General features: G+C 46.3%; 1 protein-coding gene and 1 pseudogene across 2 annotated transcripts in view; both read right to left on the reverse strand.

The window, feature by feature from the left end:
- Positions 1-24900, reverse strand: part of LOC147733090 (uncharacterized) — a 254289-nt gene that overhangs the window by 99498 nt on the left and 129891 nt on the right. For both annotated transcript variants that reach the window (XM_086957638.1, XM_086957639.1), the window contains exon 3: positions 15695-16447. In XM_086957638.1, coding sequence (XP_086813764.1) covers positions 15695-16447 — 753 coding nt within the window. The remainder of the gene's footprint in view (positions 1-15694; positions 16448-24900) is intronic.
- On the reverse strand, positions 18696-19736 carry LOC147733091 (28S ribosomal RNA; annotated as a pseudogene).

The raw sequence follows: 24900 nt of genomic DNA on the forward strand, positions 1-24900 counted from the left end.
TGCTAAGAAAGACATGACCGATTGGGGAGAGAATTGGGAACACTGGGGCAAGCAGATAGAGAGAGAGAAAGACAGAGAGAGGGCAAGGAGACAGACAGCGTGAGGGACCGATAAAGAGATAGAAACTCAGCGAGTGAAGGAGAGAGACAGCAGAAAAGAAGGGAGAGGAAGAGAAAGGACGGGGCGAGCACACAGTCAGATTGAGACATCTAGTTAGAGACCGGCAGCGAGAAAGAAAGAGATAGAAAGGGAGGGGTATTAACAGAAGGAGTGAGACAAGAAAGATAGAAAGGAAGAGGGAAGCAGGGAGACGACGTGAGAAGAAACATGCAGCCCAACTTGCGGTAGAGCGCGCCCCACACCCAACCTGCCTGCCGACTGGGAGATCTCAAGATTCACCTGTACCCCCAAATAACCGGAAATGGCTCACAGACTTTTGGTTGCCCAGCGGAGCCTCAACCAATCAGAGCACATAATATAACACAATGTAAACCATGGAACATTCCTTAAATTAAGTTGCGTTACGTGACATGTAAATTCTAACATATCACATAACCCATACGATTATTAGTATTTTTACTAATATGAATGTCTCTTTTAGGCCACATTTGGCATTTATGTGTTTACATATTTTAATCAAGTTATGGTCGACATATATTGATTTTATATCAACAAAATGATTGAACCGAAACAAAGTGAAATTCTCAAAACCAAAACATATAACAAAACAGCACAATTAAAAGTCGATATCGTTCAACAAGCCATAAAATACAAAAACAGAAACCTACCACATAAGAACTCATATGACGTCACATATAAACTAGCATCCCGAATATATCTCATGACATAATATATAAAAATGTATACAGCATTTCCTGATATTGGCTTTGGCTTTATGACCCTTTATGATGTTTCTGTCACCCGGTTCAATGGTTTGTACTGTAACGACCTTATAAGGAAGAAATGTTTAGTTTACATGTCTAACCTTCAGGTTACATCCTGACCTCTCCAAAAGAACCGTTAATCCTGTGTCCAATTCTATCGAGAACAGGTGACCTACAGATGACACCTTCATGTCTGCAGTAGGTACAGTAGCCTTCTGAGCTGTGTCGCGGGGACTGGAACGTGTGGCTGATGGCGTGAAGATTAGACACAAATCCTCGTTCTGTGGAAATTATCTTACTAAACTATTTTACTGCAACTTGTGGCCACTAAGTCACAAATACCTGTATGCTGGCTGCAGGTACATTAGCACACTGAGCTACCTACTGAATCTAAGTTTTACATTCACAGTGGCTTTCTGGATAACGTATTAGTGCTATATAACAGAACAGATATCTTAAATATGTTGAACATAATATAACATGCTTAGACGCGACAGAAAGAAGAACAGACTTACAGGACTTCTTAAGAAAGCTTGCCGCTGGCCGAACACCCAGGCGATGCCTTTGGACGTCCGCTCATGGCAGTGCGCTCTCGTTGTCTTTGAAGCACACGTGAAACAGGGGCGAACATGTCTAACTTAAATTCTGTTTCATTCTGATGGCAGTATACAAGAGAGAGAGCAACGCAACACTTAAACTGAGTTCAGCATATTCCCACATTATAAAGATCGTCTAGCGCTTGGTGCGTGTCATGGGGGCATGCATCATTTTTCCAGAAACTACATCTGAGATTTGACAGATGTAACAAATAGTGGTGGGGAAGCAGGGAGGCTGTGACCTTCACATAATTTCTTGTTTGCGTTGTATTTAATTTACCACAAGAGTTCTAACGAGCCTGTGTTATCCCAGGCACATAATTGATATTTTAGATGGACAAACAAAAAGGATTTCTATAAATGTGTCTTATTAGCCTGAAATTACAATAGTGGAAGGCGGCGCTTGTGCTGACCAATGAGGCTCAGGTGTTTTAACTGAAATACTCACATTTCATTTTGATTTCGATGCAAAATTTTTGTATTTGAAATAAAAGAATGCTAAGAAGGAGTAGCAGACCATATATGTGGTCAACATTCTCTTTTGATGTCAGCGGTTTAGGGTACAGTGCATTCAGTGACTAACTTGTAAAATAAAATAAAAACATACTTGCTGGGTCCAAAGCTGATCTTAGAAGCTGGCAGTAGCAAGACGGGCTGGTGTAGGGGGGGGAGGGGTGGTCGGGGGAGCGGGAAAGTATTAAAATACAAAAATGTACCTTCCTCCGCATCGTGTACCATTGCCTCAGCTCCTGCTGCTTCTGGCACGTTTTAGGCAGCCTCCCTCCCCTCCCCTTCCCTAAGCCACTCACAACGCTGCAACGGCAGAGTTGTGATTGGTGCGGTGCAGCTGAAATCGCCCCAGTCGGGCGCCTGTACGTAGGCCATTTTTAGGTTTTGCCTAAGCGAAAGGCTGCGCACTGCGCAGCTTTTTTGCGCAGGCAAAAACCTTCTGTTTACAGTAAAGTGGCTTGGGAATCTGCCCTCTGTTCCATTGGCTAGCTCCATAAATGGAGGCTAGCCATTGGAACAGAGATCTGTCCGTCATGGCCGGACCAGATTCGTGGGCGTTCCCACGATTTCTTCCCTCTCCACCGTTTCCGATCGTCATTGCGGTGGTGGGCGTGTGCAATTTTTTTTTTGTCTTGCCATGTTTTCTTCATTTCCACCGTGTCTTTTGCAGGGGTGGGCTGTGCACTGAGGCCGCTGATCAGATAAGCAGCATTTTTTAATACTTTTGTTTTTATCCCGTTCCCGACCCCCCTCCTGCTCTCCGTGTGCCTGTTCCCGCCCCTGCCCCCCCCCGCTCTCCGTGTGCCCGTTACCGCACCACTTGTAAATGCTTGTTTACAGTGTGCGCAGCCACTAAGTCTCCAGTTCCGGGACTAAGACAAGGGAGGCCGTGGGACTGACCGGGAGTATGGCAGTGCGCGATGCAAGAGGTACCCGGAGAGAGGGGGGCGATGGTAACACACATTCAGAGTCACACTTTGATTTCCGCCGCAGCCCAGAGGAAACACCGGAAGAAGATGTCCGGCCCGCCGCCTGGTTGTGGGCGGGACCGGGAGGACGTAGTTTCCCATCACCTGTGCGCTTCTCCCCTGCCTGTCCATGTTATGCTGCCCTCCTGTACGTCTCCCCAAGAGTTGCTTTCTAATCCATGTGCTCCTCCCCACCCGCTCCATGACGTTCTTTCGCCTGTTGCTTCCCCCTAACCCCGACCTCAATGTTACTTTCTGCCACCCGCACCCTCTGTGTTGTTTCTCCACCCTCATCCTTTGCGATTCTTCATTCCACCTGCACACTACATGTTGTATCACCCTACCCAATTCCCTTTGTGGTGTGTTCCTTTCTCTGTCACCTGTGCGCTTCTCCCCTGCGTGTCCATGTTATGCTGCCCTCCTTTACGTCTCCCCCAAGAGTTGCTTTCTAATCCATGAGCTCCTCCCCACCCGCTCCATGACTTTCTTTCTCCTGTTGCTTCCCCTTAACCCCGACCTCCATGTTACTTTCTGCCACCAGCACCCTCTGTGTTGTTTCCCCACCCTCATCCTTTGCGATTCTTCATTCCACCTGCACACTACATGTTGTATCACCCTACCCAATTCCCTTTGTGATGCTTCCATCCATGTGCATCCTTTGTGATTCTCCTCTTCACGTGTGACATCAATCTTGCCGCCCCCCCCTTCACTCCCCCCACCTTGTGATGCTCCGGAGATGCTGTAGATCATTGCTAAAAACCAGTGGCAAAATCAATGAGTCCCAAAGGCCATTTCTGTTGGTTTTGTCGATACGTGTTCTTCAAGCATCTTTATATCTCAGCGGCAAGAAATACATGTGAAATTTCTTTTTATTAAAATAGTTTTGTTACAGATTGTCTGCTACGTTCGCCTCCAAAATAGGCACCCTGCCTTACATAATTATACAATGACCAGAGTGAACTGGAAGCGATGCATTGTCCATTATAATACTGTTTTTTTTTCACCCAAAGTCCAGAAAATGTTTAACAAAGAGTAAAAATAAAAGGGCTCAGTTATAGATTTTGTGGCATGAAAACTGCACATTAAGCCACAGAAATTGACGTTAGTGGTACGTATGCATTTAGTTATACCCCTTACTTTCTGGCACGGACAAGGCTTTGTGTTGTGCTCTTAATGTACTGTGACTATGTGGTACTTTCTAAATCCCCCTCTTGGGTGGTTAATCTACTGCTGCACCCCTTGGGTGCCTTCACTTGGCCTCATTTTGAGCTCCTTTGGTGCTGACCATTTTCTGCAGATAACACAACCCTGTTGGAAATAGTGGGGCATATTACCAACAACTAGCGATAATTTTTGTCTCTAACTTGTTTAGAGACAAAAATTATCGCCGCACATCGGCGATTTTTATCGCAGATAAACCTTGCTATTAGCAAGGTTTATCGCAAATGCGATAAAAAACGGCCGCAATGCATGAATATCGCTGAAAAGTCAGCGATATTCATGCATTTTCGAGCAAATGCTCTTAGCCATGTTATCCACCTCCCATTGGATAACATGGCTAAGAACTGCTCAGGGCAGGTGTTAGCTTTTGGAGATATTCGCGCTTAGCGCGAATATCTCCAAAAGTTGGTAATAGGAGATAGCGATGTTAGGGACTGTTTCCAGTTGCTAACATCTTGGCACGCCCACTTTGCATGTCATTAGTGATAAATATCACTGACATACAAAGCGGGCCCAAGATGGTCGCTATCTCCTATTAGCTGTCACTAACTGGTGGTAGCGACAGCTTGGTAATAGGGAGATAATTTTATCTCCGCTTTCTTGGCTTTTAAAGCCAAAAAAGCGGAGATAAACCCCCTTGATAATATGCCCCAAAGGGCATTGTGACTTGCTTTCCCCCATCTCTCACAGCCTGCTCTGTGCAAATGTATTTTACACCCTTTGACACCAGTCTCTTGCCTGTGAAGAACCCTTTCCCACCTTTGAGTTAGTTTCACAGACCAGCTATCTCACACCTACCTACTGTCTGCTGTTCCTCTGTGACACCTCACTATTGTCTGCAGCACTCCCTTTCACCAGTGTACATCATTGCAGCCCCTTTCACACTTGTTTGTTGCCTGTACAATCCCTTGTACACCTGATGTTACACAAAGAGCTTCTCCCACCCAAACCTACCCATTATCTACACACTCCCTCTCAGACTTCTTGCTTTGTACAACCCTTTTCACACTCCTCTTTTCTCTGCACAATCCCTCTCTCTCTCACTCCTACATCATCATCTCTCTCCCCAGTCTGTCACCTTTGAAGTCCTTTTTACACCTGTTGGTTACCTATGCGGTTGGTTCATCTCTAACAACAGTGTATAACTTGCACAGGGGGGCTCGCAGTGTGTGGAGGGCTCTGTGTGGGTGTGTGGAGGGCTCTGTGTGGGTGTGTGGGGGGGCTCTGTGTGAGTGTGTGGGGGGGCTCTGTGTGGGTGCATGGAGGGGCTCTGTGTGGGTGTGTGGAGGGCTCTGTGTGGGTGGGCTCTGTGTGGGTGTGTGGGGGGCTCTCTGTGGGTGTGTGGAGGGCTCTGTCTGGGTGTGTGGGGGGGGGGGCTCGCTGTGTGTGTGAGGGCTCTGAGTGGGTGTGTGTGGGGGGCTCTGTGTGGTGTGTGTGGGGGGGGCTCTGTGCATGTGTGTGTGGGGGGCCCTGTGTGTGTGGGGGGGCTCTGTGTGGAGGGGCTTTGTGTGGGGGGGCTCTCTGTGGGTGTGGGTGTGTGTGACATTTGTGAGAGATTAAGCTATTGGCATTGTAAATGACAATGCGATTTATTTATCGGTTTTCAAAACGAACACATAAATAAAAACATTGTCATTTACAATGCCAATAGCTCTAACATTTCCAAAGGCGAAACCGTTGCATTGTAAATGCTTGTTTCTATGTAGGCTGCATAAATGGCAAACAACAGTAGTGCCTTGAGAACTTCCATCCCGTGTGGAGTTTTTGTGGTAAGGCGGTAACGTTTGACAACCAGTTTTTATGAAGTCTAACCTTCGCTTACCAGTAATAAAGCATGTGTTGGATACTAAATCCGATCATGAATTCTATGTAATATCAGCAAATTATATTTTATTTACAAGAGATTTTTGTTTAGGGCTTAGCTGTTTTTAAGTGAAAAAGAGACTCAAGTGATATGTTTTCCAGATTGCAAAGGCACACTTAGATGTTTTTAACTCAGGCAGTGTGGTATCATTAAAGGCCAGGCTCTCTCTTTAGGAGCAACACTGAAACATTCTATGAGACAGTGCTGCTAGGTTCTTCTCTGGTTCCATCGGTAATACCTCATTCTAAGTCCTCTAGACAGTGCTGCTAGCTGTTTCATGGTCCCAGTGGTAATTCCTCATTCTAAGACCTCTACACAGTGCTGCTAGCAGCTTCTCTGGTCCGGTCACTTATTATTCATTCTAAGTCCCCTAGGCAGTGCTGCTAGCTGCTTTTCCAGTTCCAGTGGTAATTCCTCATTCTAAGTCTTATAAACAGTGCGTGTAGCTGCTACTCTGGTCCCAGTGGTAATTCCTCAATCTAAGTCTTCCAAACGATGCTGCTAGCTGAGACTCTGGTCACATCAGTAACTCTTGCAATCTAAGTCCTCTAGGAAGTGCTGAAGCTGCATCTCTTTTCCCAGTGGTAATTCCTCATTCTTAGCCCTCTATGCAGTGTTGCTATCTTCTTCTCCGGTCCCATCAGTAATTCCTCAATTTTTAAGTTCCCTCAACAGTGCTGCTAGCTGCTTCCCTGGTCTCATTGGTAAGTCTTCATTTGAAGACCTCTAGATAGTGCTGCAGCTGCTCTCTGGCCCCATCAGTAATTCCCATATTTAAAGTCTTCTAGGCAGTGCTGCAGCTGTATTTATATTCCCAGTGCTAATTCCTCACTCTTAGTCCTCTAGGCAGTGCTACTAGCTGCTTCCCTCATCCTATCAGTACCTCAGCCATTCTAAGACCTTTAGGCAATGCTGTCTCTGGTCACAATGGTAATTCCTCTATCTTAGTTCTCTAGGCAGTGCTGCGAGCTGCTGCTCTGGTCCCATCCGTAATTCATCATTCTAAGGCCTCCTGGCAGTGCCACTAGCTGCTTCTCTGGTCTCATTCGTAATCCCTCATTATAAGTCCTCTAGACAGTGATTCCGCTGCTTCTCTGGTCCTTTCGGTAATGCCCACATTTCAGGTCCTCCAGGCAGTACTAAAGCTGCTTCTTTTGTCCTGTCAGTAATTCCTCATTCCAAATACTCTAGACAATGCTGCTAGCTGCTTTTTTGGTCCTGTCAGTAATTTCTCATTCAATGCCCTCTTAACAGTGCTGCTACCTGCTTCTCTGGTCTCATCTGTAATTCCTCATTCTTAGTCCTCCAGACAGTGCTGCTAGCTTCTTCACTTGTCCCCCATAGGGCAGTAACTCCCATGTTGTAAGTCAACTAGGCAGTGCTGCAGCTATATCTCTGTTTCCAGTGGTAATTGCTCATTCTAAATTCTCCAGACAGTGCAGCTTGCTGTTTCTCTGGTCTCATCAGTAATTCTCAAATTCTATGTCCGCTACACAGTGCTACTAGCTGCTTATCTAGTCCCAGTGGTAATTCCTCATTCTTACCTTGCTAGACAGTGCTGCTAGCTACTTCTCTGGTTCCGTAAGTAATTCCCATAATCTATTTCCTCTAAGCAGTCCTGCAGTATTGTCTCTGGATTTAGAGGTAATTCCTTATTCTTAAATGTCTAGGCAGTGCTGCTAGCTGTTAGTATGATTTAGAAAAGGGGGTGGTGATGAACAGAGTGTCTGAGTTAAACAGACCACTCTTACCCAGTCCAAAGATCAGGGCTAGATCCATCACCGTTATTTATCTCACTGCCCCATCCCAGCTCAGAACCTGGCTATATGCAAATCAGTCTGTCCCTGGCCCAGTGCATCATGGGAACAGGGCAGACTAAACTACCAAGCCAATTCTTCACCAGAAAGGAGACAAGCTACCGGGGACCGGTTTCTGGCATTTCAGCCTTCTTCGGCCCGGCTTGCTTGAATCCTGATGGAGCAGTGAGAAAGGGACTCATGTCTGAGTATACCCTGCCACACCTATAGTGGCCAAAAACGATTTAGAAAAGGGGGTGGTGATGAACAGAGTGTCTGAGTTAAACAGACCACTCTTACCCAGTCCAAAGATCAGGGCTTGATCCATCACCGTTATTTATCTCACTGCCCCATCCCAGCTCAGAACCTGGCTATATGCAAATCAGTCTGTCCCTGGCCCAGTGCATCATGGGAACAGGGCAGACTAAACTACCAAGCCAATTCTTCACCAGAAAGGAGACAAGCTACCGGGGACCGGTTTCTGGCATTTCAGCCTTCTTCGGCCCGGCTTGCTTGAATTCTGATGGAGCAGTGAGAAAGGGACTCATGTCTGAGTATACCCTGCCACACCTATAGTGGCCAAAAACGATTTAGAAAAGGGGGTGGTGATGAACAGAGTGTCTGAGTTAAACAGACCACTCTTACCCAGTCCAAAGATCAGGGCTTGATCCATCGCCGTTATTTATCTCACTGCCCCATCCCAGCTCAGAACCTGGCTATATGCAAATCAGTCTGTCCCTGGCCCAGTGCATCATGGGAAGAGGGCAGACTAAACTACCAAGCCAATTCTTCACCAGAAAGGAGACAAGCTACCGGGGACCGGTTTCTGGCATTTCAGCCTTCTTCGGCCCGGCTTGCTTGAATCCTGATGGAGCAGTGAGAAAGGGATTCATGTCTGAGTATACCCTGCCACACCTATAGTGGCCAAAAACGATTTAGAAAAGGGGGTGGTGATGAACAGAGTGTCTGAGTTAAACAGACCACTCTTACCCAGTCCAAAGATCAGGGCTTGATCCATCACCATTATTTATCTCACTGCCCCATCCCAGCTCAGAACCTGGCTATATGCAAATCAGTCTGTCCCTGGCCCAGTGCATCATGGGAACAGGGCAGACTAAACTACCAAGCCAATTCTTCACCAGAAAGGAGACAAGCTACCGGGGACCGGTTTCTGGCATTTCAGCCTTCTTCGGCCCGGCTTGCTTGAATCCTGATGGAGCAGTGAGAAAGGGACTCATGTCTGAGTATACCCTGCCACACCTATAGTGGCCAAAAACGATTTAGAAAAGGGGGTGGTGATGAACAGAGTGTCTGAGTTAAACAGACCACTCTTACCCAGTCCAAAGATCAGGGCTTGATCCATCACCGTTATTTATCTCACTGCCCCATCCCAGCTCAGAACCTGGCTATATGCAAATCAGTCTGTCCCTGGCCCAGTGCATCATGGGAACAGGGCAGACTAAACTACCAAGCCAATTCTTCACCAGAAAGGAGACAAGCTACCGGGGACCGGTTTCTGGCATTTCAGCCTTCTTCGGCCCGGCTTGCTTGAATCCTGATGGAGCAGTGAGAAAGGGACTCATGTCTGAGTATACCCTGCCACACCTATAGTGTCCAAAAACGATTTAGAAAAGGGGGTGGTGATGAACAGAGTGTCTGAGTTAAACAGACCACTCTTACCCAGTCCAAAGATCAGGGCTTGATCCATCACCGTTATTTATCTCACTGCCCCATCCCAGCTCAGAACCTGGCCATATGCAAATCAGTCTGTCCCTGGCCCAGTGCATCATGGGAACAGGGCAGACTAAAGTACCAAGCCAATTCTTCACCAGAAAGGAGACAAGCTACCGGGGACCGGTTTCTAGCATTTCAGCCTTCTTCGGCCCGGCTTGCTTGAATCCTGATGGAGCAGTGAGAAAGGGACTCATGTCTGAGTATACCCTGCCACACCTATAGTGGCCAAAAACGATTTAGAAAAGGGGGTGGTGATGAACAGAGTGTCTGAGTTAAACAGACCACTCTTACCCAGTCCAAAGATCAGGGCTTGATCCATCACCGTTATTTATCTCACTGCCCCATCCCAGCTCAGAACCTGGCTATATGCAAATCAGTCTGTCCCTGGCCCAGTGCATCATGGGAACAGGGCAGACTAAACTACCAAGCCAATTCTTCACCAGAAAGGAGACAAGCTACCGGGGACCGGTTTCTGGCATTTCAGCCTTCTTCGGCCCGGCTTGCTTGAATCCTGATGGAGCAGTGAGAAAGGGACTCATGTCTGAGTATACCCTGCCACACCTATAGTGGCCAAAAACGATTTAGAAAAGGGGGTTGTATGGTCCCATCAGTTACTCCTCCATTCTAACTCCTCTAGGCAGTGGTGCAGCTGTCTCTCTGTTCCCAGTGGTAATTCCTCATTCTTAGCCTCTCAACATTGCTTCTAGCTGCTTCTTTGGTCCCATCATTAACTCTCCCATTCTAAGTCCTCTAGGCAGTGCTGCAGCTGTGTCTCTGGTTACTGTGGCTATTCCTCATTCTAAGTTCTACAGACAGTGCTGCAGCTTCTTCTCTAGTCCGGTCAGTAACTTCCCCATTCTAAGTCCTCTAGGCAGGGCTGCAGTTGTGTTTCTGTTCCCAGTGGTAATTCCTCATTCCCAGTCCCCGAGACAGTGCTGCCGCTGCTTCTTTGGTCCTGTTGGTAACTCCTCTAACCTAAATCCTCTAGGCAGTGCTGCAGCTGTGTCTCTGTTCCCAGTGGTGATTCCCCATTCTTAGTCCTCTAGACAGTGCTGCAGCTGTGTCTCTCTGCTTATACATCCACTACACTCCAAACCAAAATACATAGGTAAAAGACATTGCCATTCACAACGCCAATAGTTCCAACTCTCACAAATGTGAGACCTATCGCATTGCAAATGCTTATTACACTTGGGACTCCTAGTGAGCAACATAAATCAGAAGACGAGACAGTTGTGGTACATTGCTGCTAGAAATCTGACTTGCATTCTGTAATGACTGTGCAAATAAGGTATTACTCGCAATATAGGGACCATCTATTGACTCTCAAAAAATATTTGAAACTATTTTAGATTTTGGTGCATATTGCACATACAATGATTGGATTCATTCACTCAAGTAAAGATCCTGGCTTTTTATAACACATGGAATTGATGTTCAACAGTTCACAGGGATGATTCGTATGATTAGCTATTTTGAGGGTAGGGTGTTCTCTCATTTACTAAGAAGGTGACTTTGTAAAGCGACATTGAGATGGCCTTGTATTGTTCACAATCAGATGTGGCTGAGGATCTCATGCACCTCATATTCAATGTTTGAGCCAGATTCACAAAAAAATGAGTACAACTACACTGTGATTTTTAAATCTAATTTTGACTGCAGTTATGAATTTGAATTGAACTCTGCTTTCAAAGCTGTGCCTGGGGACATGTTTCCCTGTGCATTCCTTGGAGAATCCCATGATTTATAACTTTGGATTCCATCCACATTGTAGGAAGCTTTCTGTGTTAGAGAATTCTCCACAGGGAAAATGAATCCTCCAAAGCAAATGCAAGTTTTTTTCTTTTATTCTCTGCAGGAAAAATATTTTTCTCTCTGAAGAAACCTCTCCCTCTACACCACATCAAGTTTGGGGCAAATTAATTCCCCTTCATGCTTAGGAAGGGATTTACACAAGCACTTGACCGTGGTAACACTACAACCATTTCCAGAATGAAAAGGGTAATGATAGGAATGCGGAAATGCCTACAAACATACTACTAGATTGCAGGCATTTAACAACTTGCCAGGCAAACCACATTTAGGGGCTGAATTAGAATTTGGTGGCTGGGTTACTGTGTCACAAACGTAACAGAAATCCTTGTCACTTTTGGCAAACTCTAAATCAGGCCATAGTAATACTTAGAAATAACATAAAATCCCAACCTTTGAGTGTGATTTACGGGTGAAGAGAACTTGTCTCTCATGGCCATGATAACAGCATCCGTATGAATGCTCCTGCCTGCCATGAATCATAGAATTCTCTTAGGGCCATATGTATGAACACATTTTCCCATAAACACAGAGGGGCAGATTTACAAGCCTCCTACACATTTACGCAGCTGTTGCGTCAATTCTGTGATGCAGCGGCGGCGTAAACCATACGCCACATTGCAACTTATTTGCAACTTATTTACAACGTGACACATCTAGGGAGATACGTCACATTGTAAAGCCCTGTGCCACATTAAACATGCTTCAGGTTTAATGTATACAGGGTGGGCGTTCCGTCAGAAAAAGCCTCGTAAAAAGGGATGCAAGGAAATCTACAAGATTTCACTGTCACTTTTCAGAGGTAGCTGTCACGAAACCTTGGAGTGGCGCAGCACGTTAGGTATGGGCGGTCCCTGAACATTGCTGGAGTTACGTCGTGCTTTTGACATGACTCCAGCAATATACTGCGCTTACGCCATCAGATGCGACACACATCTGTCTATCCCTGCGCCAGGGAGCACCGCATTGTAAATGCGGCACATCCGTGGTGGCTCAAGGGTAGAATTGTGTGTTGCATCGGTACTTACACATCCTTGCTTGCTAATACATGCAGAGATGCACCCGTCCTTGTAAATCTGCCCCCAGAATGGGTAAATCTCTTTGATACATCCGGCACTTAGTAAATTCCTGGAAGACATTGATGAGGTAAATTTGTTCGCAAACTTAAATTTAAGATCAAATTTACCTTTGTGAATAGGCCCCATCGCCAATATCCGTTAATACAAATGTCATAATTACTATTATTTTCTTTGAAGTTTTTTTTGCCTTTCCTTATGATTTTTTAAGGTAATTCAGAGACCTAATACAGAGGAAGCACCAGACCACTGTAAAAACTTGGCAGAATATTTCCATCAAGTAATTCGATTGATATGTATGCCTTTCCCCCCCTCACAGACTGAGTCTACAGCTCTCAGTAATCGTAGTTTACAACCTGAACTACAGTGCTATTAGGAGGCTTTCCTCTGTTAGATGCTGATTCACTGGAGTTACTTATCCTCAGGGTAACCTCGGGCTCGCTCGTGGACCCCGCTTCCCCCCCCAGCATCTCTCGCTAGAGATCAATGCGATTTGCCCGGTAATTTTGGATATTTTAAACTCTTCCATCACATCCAGCATGGTGCCCCCGGCCTGGAAGTATGCTCAGGTCAGAGCCCTTCTGAGAAAACCCAATTTAGATCACTCCAATATGGCCAATTATCGACCCCTTTCTCTCCTTCCCTGGTGGAGCCAGCTGATTGAGAGACACATAAACACCACTCTGGTGCAGTACTTTGAATCCAACAACTTGCTCCATGTCTCTCAAACATGATTTTGCCCTCAGCTCGGGATATAGACGGCCCTTCTATCAGTAACAGAAGAGGCAAGGAGACTTCTGGACCAGGGCTGCTCAGTAGCTATCATTCGTTTAGATTTCAGTGCCGCCTTTGACACTGTTGTTCATAACATCCTGCTTGAGCAACTAAAAAATCTGGGAGTGACAGATATGGCACTTACAGGGTTCCAGTCCTTTCTAAGGGACCGGTTCTTTCAAGTCTTCGAGGGAACTGCCACATCAAATAGGTGGCCTCTTAATTGTGGGGTTCCCCAGGGTTCCTCCTTGAGCCCCACACTTTTACCACCTATTTGGCCCCTTTGGCAGACATAGACTTTCCATTCGGCATAAAGATCATTACCTATGCGGATGATACCCAACTGGTTGTGGCATTAAGCCACCTCGAAGGATCATTTTTCACTCGGGGTACCTGCCTAGAGGCAGTAGCTGAATGGATGGAACTATCTCACCTTAAGCTAAATGGGGACAAGACCGAACTGATGTTTTTGGGCAAACCTCCATCTCCCTCTCGGCCCTACTCTAGTTCCAAAACAGAAGATCAAGAGTCTGGGCATGTGGCTTGACAGCTCCCTCTGTTTTCATCATCAAGCCACTAAGCTCCTCTGCTACGTGTTTTGGCCTATTGAGAATGCTACGAAAGATCCTCCCCCTGCTCCCTTTGCAGGCAAGAAGAATTATGGTTCAAGCCCTCATACTGTCCCGCCTGGACTATGGGAATGAGCTGTATCTGGGCGCCTCTCAGTCCACAACTCAGAAACTACAAGTGATCCAGAAATGTGCGGCTCGCCTTCTTCTCCAGATTCCTGGGAGACAATCAGCAAAACCGCTTTGAGGAATCTGCACTGGCTCCCAATCCGGGCTAGGACACAGCTTAAGGCCATGTGCTTGGCTCACAGAGCCATCTGGAAATCTGGCTCAGCCATTATTCAGTCCCTTGTCACCCCATACCAACCCCCTAGGAATCATCAGTCGAGCTCCGCCTTCCTTGCTACCCTAAAGGAGAGTACGAAGATCCAGATGGGATGGACGCTCTTTCTCCCTGAATGCTTCAAATCTTTGGAACTCCCTCCCCCTACTCTTTGAGGGGAACCAAACTTATGGCCTTCCGCAAACTTCTCAAAACCCATCTTTTCAGTACTACGCATTAGCATGATGTGCCTTCCGTTTGTCCGGTCCATAAGCGCTAGGAGGCCTCAGAGTAGCTACGCGCTATAGAAATATAATTTCATTCGTTCATTCATTGAGTTATACTTTAGGGGAACCATCCAATTATGACAGTTTGTGGTATAAATATTTAGGTTCCCAGAACTGTTCGGTGTTTTGTTGCGCTAAACTATCCTCTACAAATGAACACAGTATTGTTCAGGTAAGAGAAAGATAAACGAGTAATGTTCCCTAATATGTAAGGTCAGCACCCTAATTAAAAGATATTCTCTATTTAAAATAAACATTTATATGTCTTTTGTTCGTAAGAATAATCATGCAACTATTAGAGAGCTTCAGTAATGTCAATTACTGTGATGACTTCAGAGTGAAGGTCATGTGACATCACATTCCAGGAAGATGCAGGTCCAGGGTCATGCGATGTCACTCCCTGTGATGCCATTGGGTCAAAGGTTGCATGGTCTCACCTGGACCACCTTGGACATTTTGATAAATTGACATGCAGGGCTAAGAATATGTGGGTTTACTTTTTGTATACAAAGTGCCACACATAACTCCTCAACAGTCCTATTTTATGGTCCCATAAAAAACCAGAGTGAGCTCTGAATTTATGAAATCGCAGACTTGGATGATACTTGGGCATGTGACCAAAGGGCTTAATGAACGGCCAGGACTGAATCAGTCTTAACTGATTTATTGAGCCAGCTAAAAATTAAAGCAGATTCCACCTAACCTCACATATTCAAACTTACTCTGAGTTTTAGTGAATAGTCCTATGCCTGCCCAAGAAGAAGGCACTGCAGAGAGCAGAAGGAGGAAAGGGGTCTATTCTGACCCCTTTGGGGATGGACACATCTATATCTTGCATGAACGCATTTCCACAAAACTATGCCATGCCCTCTAAAAAGATGAAAGTTAAAACAGCCAATTAATGTCGCAGGCCATTCAAATTACATATGTTCCGGTGACTGCAGCATCTAGAAATGAATAATGGGAGTCTAGCTCCTCCAGAGGGAGCTTGAACTCTCCACTACAGGGCCTCGTCACAACTAAGCTGTGTAATTTTACACATCAGAGTCTACCCCAAAAAAATCCCTCCCAAAATTTAAACTCCCTTCTGGTGATTTTGGGTACACGTAGATGCAGATTTAGGTATCTTTTTCCATTTGGCCGACAGGTTTTTCTGACTCTATCTACATGGCAGTAACTTGTTCAGAGGAGCCGACTGCTCTATTTTGCCCTAGACTGCCTGAGACAATCTTCTGAGACCCCTTTGCGTGTGATCAGTAGGTTAGAAGGGAGCGCTCTCACCTGTGCAGTAAACGTCAAAGGCGACCAACCCGCTGAACTTGTAGATGTAGAATCCGTTGTGGCTGGATTTGGACGAAGGCGCGGCACAGGCTTTGACCTTGATCAACCCGCTTTTTGTGCAGTCTGTTGACTTTGACCCCACTGTGTTCTTGAGCAGCTGCACAGACCGAATTCCCTCTCCCACAGCTGGATGGCTTCCAACTTGCAGGGTAAAGGGCTCTGCCGAGCCACATCTAAGACCTCCGGCTACGCAGCCTTCCTGCATTCTCACCCCCTCACCACCGATGTACCGGAACCAGCCAAAAAGGTATCGGTCACTGGAGAACTGGCCTTTGGACTTAGTTGAGGAAAGTCGACTGGGGCCGAATAGCTCCTGGTAGTCCTTGCAGGGATCAACACACTGAGGGAGCTCGTTAACAAGGAGGCAATCCTGGTCAGGGTCACAGATGGTGGAGCCGCATTGTGCTGGGTGAGTCTGCTGGCACAGGTGGTTGCCCCTGATATCTACGCAGGTGTTTCTGGGGGCGCAGTTGTTTATGGTGACGTCATTGCACTCTTGAACATCTACGCAGGCCTTACTCTTCTTATCCCATGTGTACCCTGAGGCGCAACAGTCGTCATTCCTGCAACTGGACTTAGCAGTGCATTTAAAGCCGTTGCCAATAAATCCATTTTTGCACGTACATGTCACGTAGCCCTTATTTTCGGAAATAACTGCGAGGACTGGGTGGCAATCACTGGCTCTCAGTGCATCTACAAGGGAAAGAAAAAGAAAACAAGTGTTGGTAATGCTTCTCAGTCTAACCTTTCACATTGCTACAATTACCTTGAGAAACTACTAGTAGTCCCTTTCAAGTCAGAAAAAACAGTGTGAACTCTCTAACAAGAATGCAGTCCCCTTCTTTACTAGATGTCACTTTCAAGTCATACACAACTGCATAAAAAGTCTTGAAAAGATCTCCATTAAATCACATTGTTACTAATTGTCCGTTTTGAATTGCTCGAACATCGGAGCAATATCAGATGCAAAAGAACCCACACTAAGATGTGCACCTATTACACCATGGTCGGTCATGCACCAGACGACCATAGCTGGACCATACTTGCGAGTCACACACAGATAAGACAGGGAACACTCTTTAGGTAGGAGCAAAAGTGGATTTGCAGGTTGACAACACATAGAGTTTGGCTGAATTATGATATACCCTAGGGGAGCTTAGCAAATGTATACACCCTTCCAACCTGTCTTCTGTACGACAAAATATGCCCCCATCCTTTACTCCATCCCGGAGAACAGGTTCTCCTGGATATCTGGGATTTGGTCAACTAACACTCTCCTACACATGAACCTCTGTGATAGTTGCCGTCTTTTTGTGTATATTCCCAAACCAACCCCTTTTCACTTACGCTTCACTATTTGCAAATCATTAGGAGTGGGCAGAAAACTCACCTCCTCTCCATGGAGCGGATAGAGCCAGCCACCACCACTGCCCAGCTCGGTACCTGCATCTGAAAGCAGCCAGGCAGGGGAGATCCTCCCCAGGCCCCGGTGGACCACCGTCCCCAGCGCCCGGACCCTCGGCTGGCTTGCAGTACAGGGGGCTCCTGCATCGGAGGACCGCCGGATGGAGCTCGAGCCCCGGGCCTGGCCTCAGCTTCTGAATCCCAGCCAGGCCAGGGAGAGCCTTCAGGGGACTCTGTGGACCCCTGTCCCCAGTGCCCTGGCCCACGGCTGGCTTGCAGGATGGGGGGCTCCCGCAGCCTGGGACACTGGGAAGGAACACAAGCCCCAGGCCCAGCTTCCGACCCCTAGCCAGGCCGGGGAGAATCTCCCCGGGACACGGTGGACTCCCGTCCCCAGCACCCGGACCCTTGGCTGTCTTGCAGGACAGGGGGCTCCCGCACCCTGGGATGGAGCACAAGCCCCAGGCCCAGGCCAGCTTTCGAACCATAGCCAGGCCAGGGAGAGCCTCACTGGGACCCAGTGGATCCCCGTCCCCAGCGCCCAGACCCTCGGCTGGCCTGCAGGATGCGGGGATCCCACACCCTGAGACACTGGGACAGGGCACAAGCTCCAGGCCCGGCGTCCGAACCCGAGCCAGGCCGGGGAGAGTCTCCCCGGGACCCAGTGGACCCCCGTCCCCAGCGCCCGGACACTCGGCTGGCTTGCAGGACGGGGGTACCCTGGGACACTGGGATGGAGCACAATCCCCAGGTCCGGGCCCAGCTTCGGAACCCTAGCCTGGCTGGTGAGAGCCTCCCCGGTGGACCCCAGCGCCTTGGCCCTCGGCTGGAACCAAGGAGGGTTAAGCCCAGACCACGTCCTTTCCCCGACAGCCTGCCCGGGGAAAACATTTTTCTCGAATATTAAGCCCCCTTATAGAGGGGGCTTACAAAACTTTGGGGAAGGACAAAAGTTGGAGTTAGTTCGTCTATCTGGTCACCCAGCCCTCAGGGCCATCTGGTCACCAGGCCTACAGGGCCATTTGGTCACCAGGCCCACAGGGCCATTTGGTCACCCGGCCCGCAGGGCCATGTGGTCACCCGACCCGCAGGGCCCTCTGGTCTCTGCCAGGCAACCTGATGGCCTGGTATGACCCAGCGCCCAGATGGCCTGGGAGGGTGCCGTACCCAGCCGCCCATGCAGTTCGGCAAGGGGTGGCCAGGCACACTGAGGCAGCCATTCGGGAAGCTCCTTCTCTGGGGCTGCTGCTCACCTCCCTGCCCGACTTGGGTGGGTGCAGCGGGAAGGAGAGGCCCGGCCGGCCAGGACATCTGGTTACCCTGCCAACCCGCAAGGGATAGTGGCCTGTGTCCCTGCACCCCTGTGGGGAAGGGACAGGAGGGGGAGGACCCTGTGCTGGAGTGCATGTGGTGGAGGCAGCCTCCTGCGAACCCACATTACCCCCTACATGACCCTCCCAATGGCCCAATGGTAGGGGGACCCACCCCAGGGTATGGTGGAGGAGGGCATCCGTGGGCACCCACGCATGAAGAGACAAAAGCTTAGCTCAAAGAATGACTTTCAATAGATCGCAGCGAGGTAGCTGCTCTGCTATTTACAAAACCTTGATTCAGATTCAGGTCGTCTACGAATGATTTAGCACTGGGCGCCCCACGAACATGCAGTGCACTAAGGGCGATGGAGGCGGCCCCTTTCTGTCCACGCTCCGGTCCCAAAGCGAGCGGCTCAATGCACCGGCACCCCGAGAGAGGCCGGCTATCTTAGGCCAACCGAGGCTCCACTGCACTGTGGTATCATTACGGTTTAGGGGGGATTCTGACTTAGAGGCGTTCAGTCATCATCCCACAGATCGCAGCTGGGCCCCATTGGCTCCTCAGCCAAGCACATACTCCAAATGTCTGAACCTGCGGTTCTTCTTGTACTGAGCAGGATTACTATTGCAACAACACATCATCAGAAGGGTAAAACTAACCTGTCTTACGACGGTCTAATCCCAGCTCACGTTCCTTATTAGTGGGCGAACAATTAAACGCTTGGTAAATTCTGCTTCACAATGATAGGAAGAGCCGGCATGAAGGATCAAAAAGTGACATTGCTATGAACGCTTGACTGCCACAAGCCAGTTATCCCTATGGTAACATTTCTGACACCTCCTGCTTGAAACCCAAAAAGTTAGAAGGATCATGAAGGGCCCGCTTTCTTGGTCTGGATTCATACTGAAAATCAAGATCAAGCAAGCTTTTGCCTTTTTGCTCCGCGGGAGGTTTCTATCCTCCCTGAGCCCGCCTTAGGACACCTGTATTATCGTTTGACAGGTGTACTGCCCCAGTCAAACTCCCCACCTGCCACTGTCCCCGGCGGGGGTTGCGCTCAGTGGGCACCGGGCGCTTGGAGCCAGAAGCAAGAACCCCATGGGGCTCGCCTCCCTGCCTCACCGGGTAAGTGAAAAAACAATAAAAGTAGTGATATCTCACCAGCGGCCAAAGCACCTCTCACCTATCGTACTCCTCTCATGTCTCTTCACAGTGCCGAGCTAGATTCAAGCTAAACATGGTATTTCTTTCCCCGCTGATTCTGCCAAGCCCGTTCCCTTGACTGTGGTTTCATTAGCTAGTAGGGTAGGACAGTGGGAATCTCGTTCATCCATGCATGCACATCACTAATTAGATGATGAGGCATTTGGCTATTTCTGTACCACCTCGCGGTGGCTTATTCTGGGTTATTATGCTGCACATCAGCGTCAATTCGTTTTTGCTTCCAACAATACAACATTCTTTCGCTCCACTAGAAAGCGCACATCTAAAAAATTCACATCTATAAAATTCCCATCTATACTGAATCTTGTGTCAATTATAAACCTATGTGTTAAAACAATATGCTTTATAAAGGTGACATGTGTGCATTAAGAAAGTGTACATCTTATTATAAGCTTGATACTCAATTGTCCCTGAATACTTGGAACATTTTAAGAGTGTCCACTAAAGTAGTCAGGCAAACATTTTTCTAGAAGGGGAATGACATTTGCAGACCTAAATCAGACAGAACAACATCATTACATTGAGGCCAAATAATACGACATCCGATAAAGCCATGACATTTTACAGTGTTGCATTTTGTGAGATCTTTGATTTGCCTTGACAGATCCTGATAGTATTTCACTTTACTCTCAAACGCTAATTCAAGGGAATTCTGAGAGTTTTCATAACGAATTGAAACATCAATCACTACAGCTGTACCATTTTTGGTAAACACTACATCTATTTTTCATAGTTCTCCTTGATTATTCTTCACATAAGGTTCCCCATATGCCATCCAAACACACATTTTTGATCTATCAATGAGCAAATCCAGAATTTTGTTATGTCTTTTTATCCTAATGTCCTTTGTTTTAGGACATGCGCCTGAAATGTGAGAAATTATTTCGCAAACATCATTACAATACCTACAAGTACATGTAGCAAATGCACGATTTCTTCCCCTAGGGATGGTTTCTCTAGTATATAAAACATTTGCTCTTAACAACAGCGCATCTATGTACTGGTGTCCTTTCATTTTGTTATGCTTGCTGATCCAGAAGTTTGAGGTTGGATTACTTGCTGAGTATTTTATACTATCACCTTGGACAGGGAGATTTGCCCATTTCTAAAATTCTTCTTTTCTCTAATCATATGTTGCTAACAAATTCAAATCATAGCTCAGAAACCTGCTGTCTAAAATGTTGAGTTGGTGCGTTTTGATGGTGTTATCAATTTTATTCATTCATATCTTCTCTTGCATACATGAGTGAATGAGCTATGTACAGGTCTGGAGCTGCCCTGAGATACAATAAAGTACAGACTTTATTAGAGACCAATTTTTGTACATAGTTTTGGTATACTGAGGCCCCCAAATGATCTTGTCGAATATAGGAGACCATCACATGTGTATGCAGGAAGATGTAGAGAAAGTGTGACATACTGTTTTATTGTATGATCCAGAACATTTAACTTTTTTGCTTCTGTTCCTGTCATTTCCAATTTGTATGATAGTTTAGGGATCAGGTACTGACACAACATTTCTATTTTCTGCATGAGCTTAAGTGCTAGATTATGATGTTTTTGAGCCCAATTGACAAGAACCTCATTAATTTTGTTGTCGCTTGTATGGCCAGTGTGTGGATCAAAGTTCAATCCGAGGTATCTCTCACTTTCTCCTGGATGAATGTTTTCAATATTTTCCTTTTCAAACTGCCATGGTTTACAGTTGTTAATCAGGATTTTATCTTTATGGTGACTGATATAAAATCCATGTGTCTTTTTCACATTAAGTTTCAATCCTGTTGTTTTACTAAACTTTTCAATGATTTTCAGATTTGTACTCATTCCTTCCCAGGTGCTGCTGAGTACTTCGATGTCATCGGCAAAGGTGAGAGCGGTGATTTGCTCAATAAGAACATCTGATCCAAATGTGAAGCCCTTGCCATTTTTCTGAAGATCACAGATCAGAGGATCCATGGCAATGTTAAATAGTAGTGGGGATAAAGAGTCACCTTGTTTAATCCCAGATTTCATTGTTATTTCAGGAGTTGCTTTGTTGTTCTTTCCCTTGAAAAATGTTGTTGAGTCAGTGTACAAGTCTTTTATTATGTCTCTGATGTATAATGGAACTCTGTGCCTTGCGAGACTCTGAATAATGTGACCATGGCTGACAGAGTCGAAGGCTTTTGCGATATCTATGAACACTACTGCTAATGAGTGACTATTTTCGTGCACCTTTTATGATATTTTGCAGGAAAGTCAGATTCTCGAGACAACCTCTCACCTTCATGAAGCCGAAACGTGTTGATGCCCTATGGAGAAAACTAAAAAATGTGTGGGGACAACTGTTATGGATAATAAACATCTGAATGACTAGTCGCAGTTGCCTATTTCAGTTTTCTACTTAAATTGTGGTTTTCACTGCTAAAAATAAATTATTTTTCCTCATTGTTTTGTTCCCAACATTCTGATTTAATGAACTTATTTTTTTGTGCACAAATGTGTGGTTTTTAATGGAAATTAGTTTTAGTCTCCATGTTTTTTAATTATTACAGTGTTTTTTAATCATGACAGTGTCTTTTAACCATCATATTGCATTATTTATGTTTAGGACTGTTTATTGAATTCTATTATGTACCATGATGCATATGATATTGTTTATATATGAATACACTTTTTATATATATTTTTTAGAATTCCCTAATTTAATTACATCCTCTAAGTCCACTGTCATCTTATTGGTATAAAGCCTTGTGTGTGTTAATGGTGTGGTAAGTCTTCATTTCCTCAAAGGGGGCATTTTGTCTGACTAAGGTCTTTTCTGACATTTGCCTATTCTCCCCTGAGGCGGAAGCCGGGGGTTCTCTACACTATCCCTTTGCATTTATGTATGCATTCTACTACTTGCTGGTAAATTACCGTTTTAAAAACTGTATATATTTTAAATCGTAGTTTTTATTTACCAACTTTACCGGACTTCGTGGCGAGAATTGCATCGCACCGAAGCTCTCGGCACCAGATTTTGCACTCACGGCGCACCGATTCAGGGGCTGACGCCGTGACTCCAAGGATTACAGCCACCATCTTGCTGGGAGTAAAGGGTTGCGGTCCAGCTGCTGGACGCCTCCCACCCTCCTCCACTCTGTATAAAAACACAATGCCATCCCGTCTGCGTAGAGGGCGGGCACAGCGGGCGCACCAAAGGCAAGCCCGTCTGCGCCCATCTGCGCCTGGACCGGGCCCAGGGCCGTAAACCCTGGCCACGATGGCAAAGTTCCCAGTTTTTACTACTCAAATAGTGCGCTGCATAATTTGCACCCATTTTACGAGAGTAGTTGCTCCAAATGTGACCCTTCACTGGCCCCGGACTATCCATGCACTTTTGTCCCCACTGTAAGGCCATCCTTCCTTTGGTAAACAAAAACACCAACTCTTGCTACAAGAAGACCCCAAAGAGCACTCTGATAGCACTTACTAATGTTCGCTCACTTAGAAAACATAGACAAGACATAACAGACTTGGTAAAAAAGAGGAATCTAGATATACTGTTCATGACCGAGACGTGGATGAACAATACATCTAACCCAGACTTAGTCATCGCGGTCCCAAGTGGCTTTAAGGTTTACAGACAGGACAGACAGCGCAAAAAAGGGGGCGGACTCACCATTATTGCTTGCGACACATATACAGTTAGGACATCCCCTATTCCTTCATCCTCATGTGAAGCCATGCAATTTGCCATTAAATTATCTCCCTCTGATAATTTTAGAGGAATACTCTTATATAGACCACCGAGAGCACACTCAGGATTCCTTTCCGATCTAAGTACCATCCTAGAATCCCTAGCACTGGAAGAATCTTTAACGGTACTGGGTGACTTTAATTTTCACATAGAGAAATCAGATGATAGGGACACATCCTCACTTCTATCAGACATGGATACTCTTGGGCTCAGTCAATTGATTAATTCCCCTACCCAAGACGGCGGTCACATTTTGGACGGCATCTTCTCCAATTATGAGGATGTTTGCATAACTGACATCCTCCCACTCACACGGTTGGACCACCACGTAATTTTAGGCACAATTACCATCAATGAAGCCCCAAATTCCAATGTATTTACGCCCAGTCATGAACCTTTCAAGGCCTGGAAAGATATAGACAGTTCAAGCCTCAAAACTCTACTTGACAACTCCGAGCCTAAACTATCCACCGATCCCAACATAGCCACCAATCAATTCCAGGACTGGCTGGGTCTTGCCACAAACTCACTGGTACCCCTTAAACATATGATCAGAAACAGACCGGCCCCTTCTGCTCCTTGGTATACCGAAGACCCCAGGAACCAGAAACAACTTTGTAGGAATAGGGAGAGGCACTGGCGGACGTCCTACAACGAAGAAACTAAAACCCGCTATAAGGAGATGCTTGCTAAATATAAAGCCATGATTACTGAGGCCAAGAGGAAGTATTTTAGCAAACGGATAGAGCAAGCCAAGAATTCTACCAAACAACTTTATGACACCACTAAGCAGCTAGCAGGGAATTCCCCCGATTTAAATCCTCCTCCCTCACAATCCCTCTGCGACGCATTGGCAACTTTCTTCTTCACAAAGGTCAATGATATTTACTCAGCTTTCTCTGCTAACACCAATAACCCTTCAAACACCATAAAGTCCACACCCCCTGTGTCCTTATTTACTCAGTTCAAAGATATTACAGAAGCCCAAACTGCCAACATCATCACCACTATTAAAACTGGTCCTGCTTTAGATCCTTGCCCTTTCAAAATTCTTCCACCTGTCATGGATTCCTTGATACCTGTCATTACCCATATCTGTAATGCTATGTTTAGATCAGGGACTTATCTGAACTCACTCAAAAAAAACTCTCCTTAAAACTCTCCTTAAAGCGCTGTTAAAAAAACCACATCTTGACAAGGACGATCCGAAAAATTATCGACCGATAGCCAGTCTCCCATTCTTGGCAAAAGTTGCAGAAAAGGCGAATTCATAGAGGAACATCACTTACTCGACAGCACCCAATTTGGGTTTCGCAAGTTTCATGGCACTGAAACGGCCTTGATCAAAGCTGCGGATGATATTAAAGTCATTCGAGATCAAGGCGGAACAGCAGTACTAGTGCTATTAGACTTATCTGCAGCTTTCGACTTTGGTCGAACGTGTTGAAAAAATGGGCATTCAACAAGCAGCCAAAGATCTACT

The sequence above is a fragment of the Lissotriton vulgaris genome, chromosome 2_1 (assembly GCF_964263255.1).
Source record: "Lissotriton vulgaris chromosome 2_1, aLisVul1.2, whole genome shotgun sequence".
NCBI lineage: Eukaryota > Metazoa > Chordata > Amphibia > Caudata > Salamandridae > Lissotriton > Lissotriton vulgaris.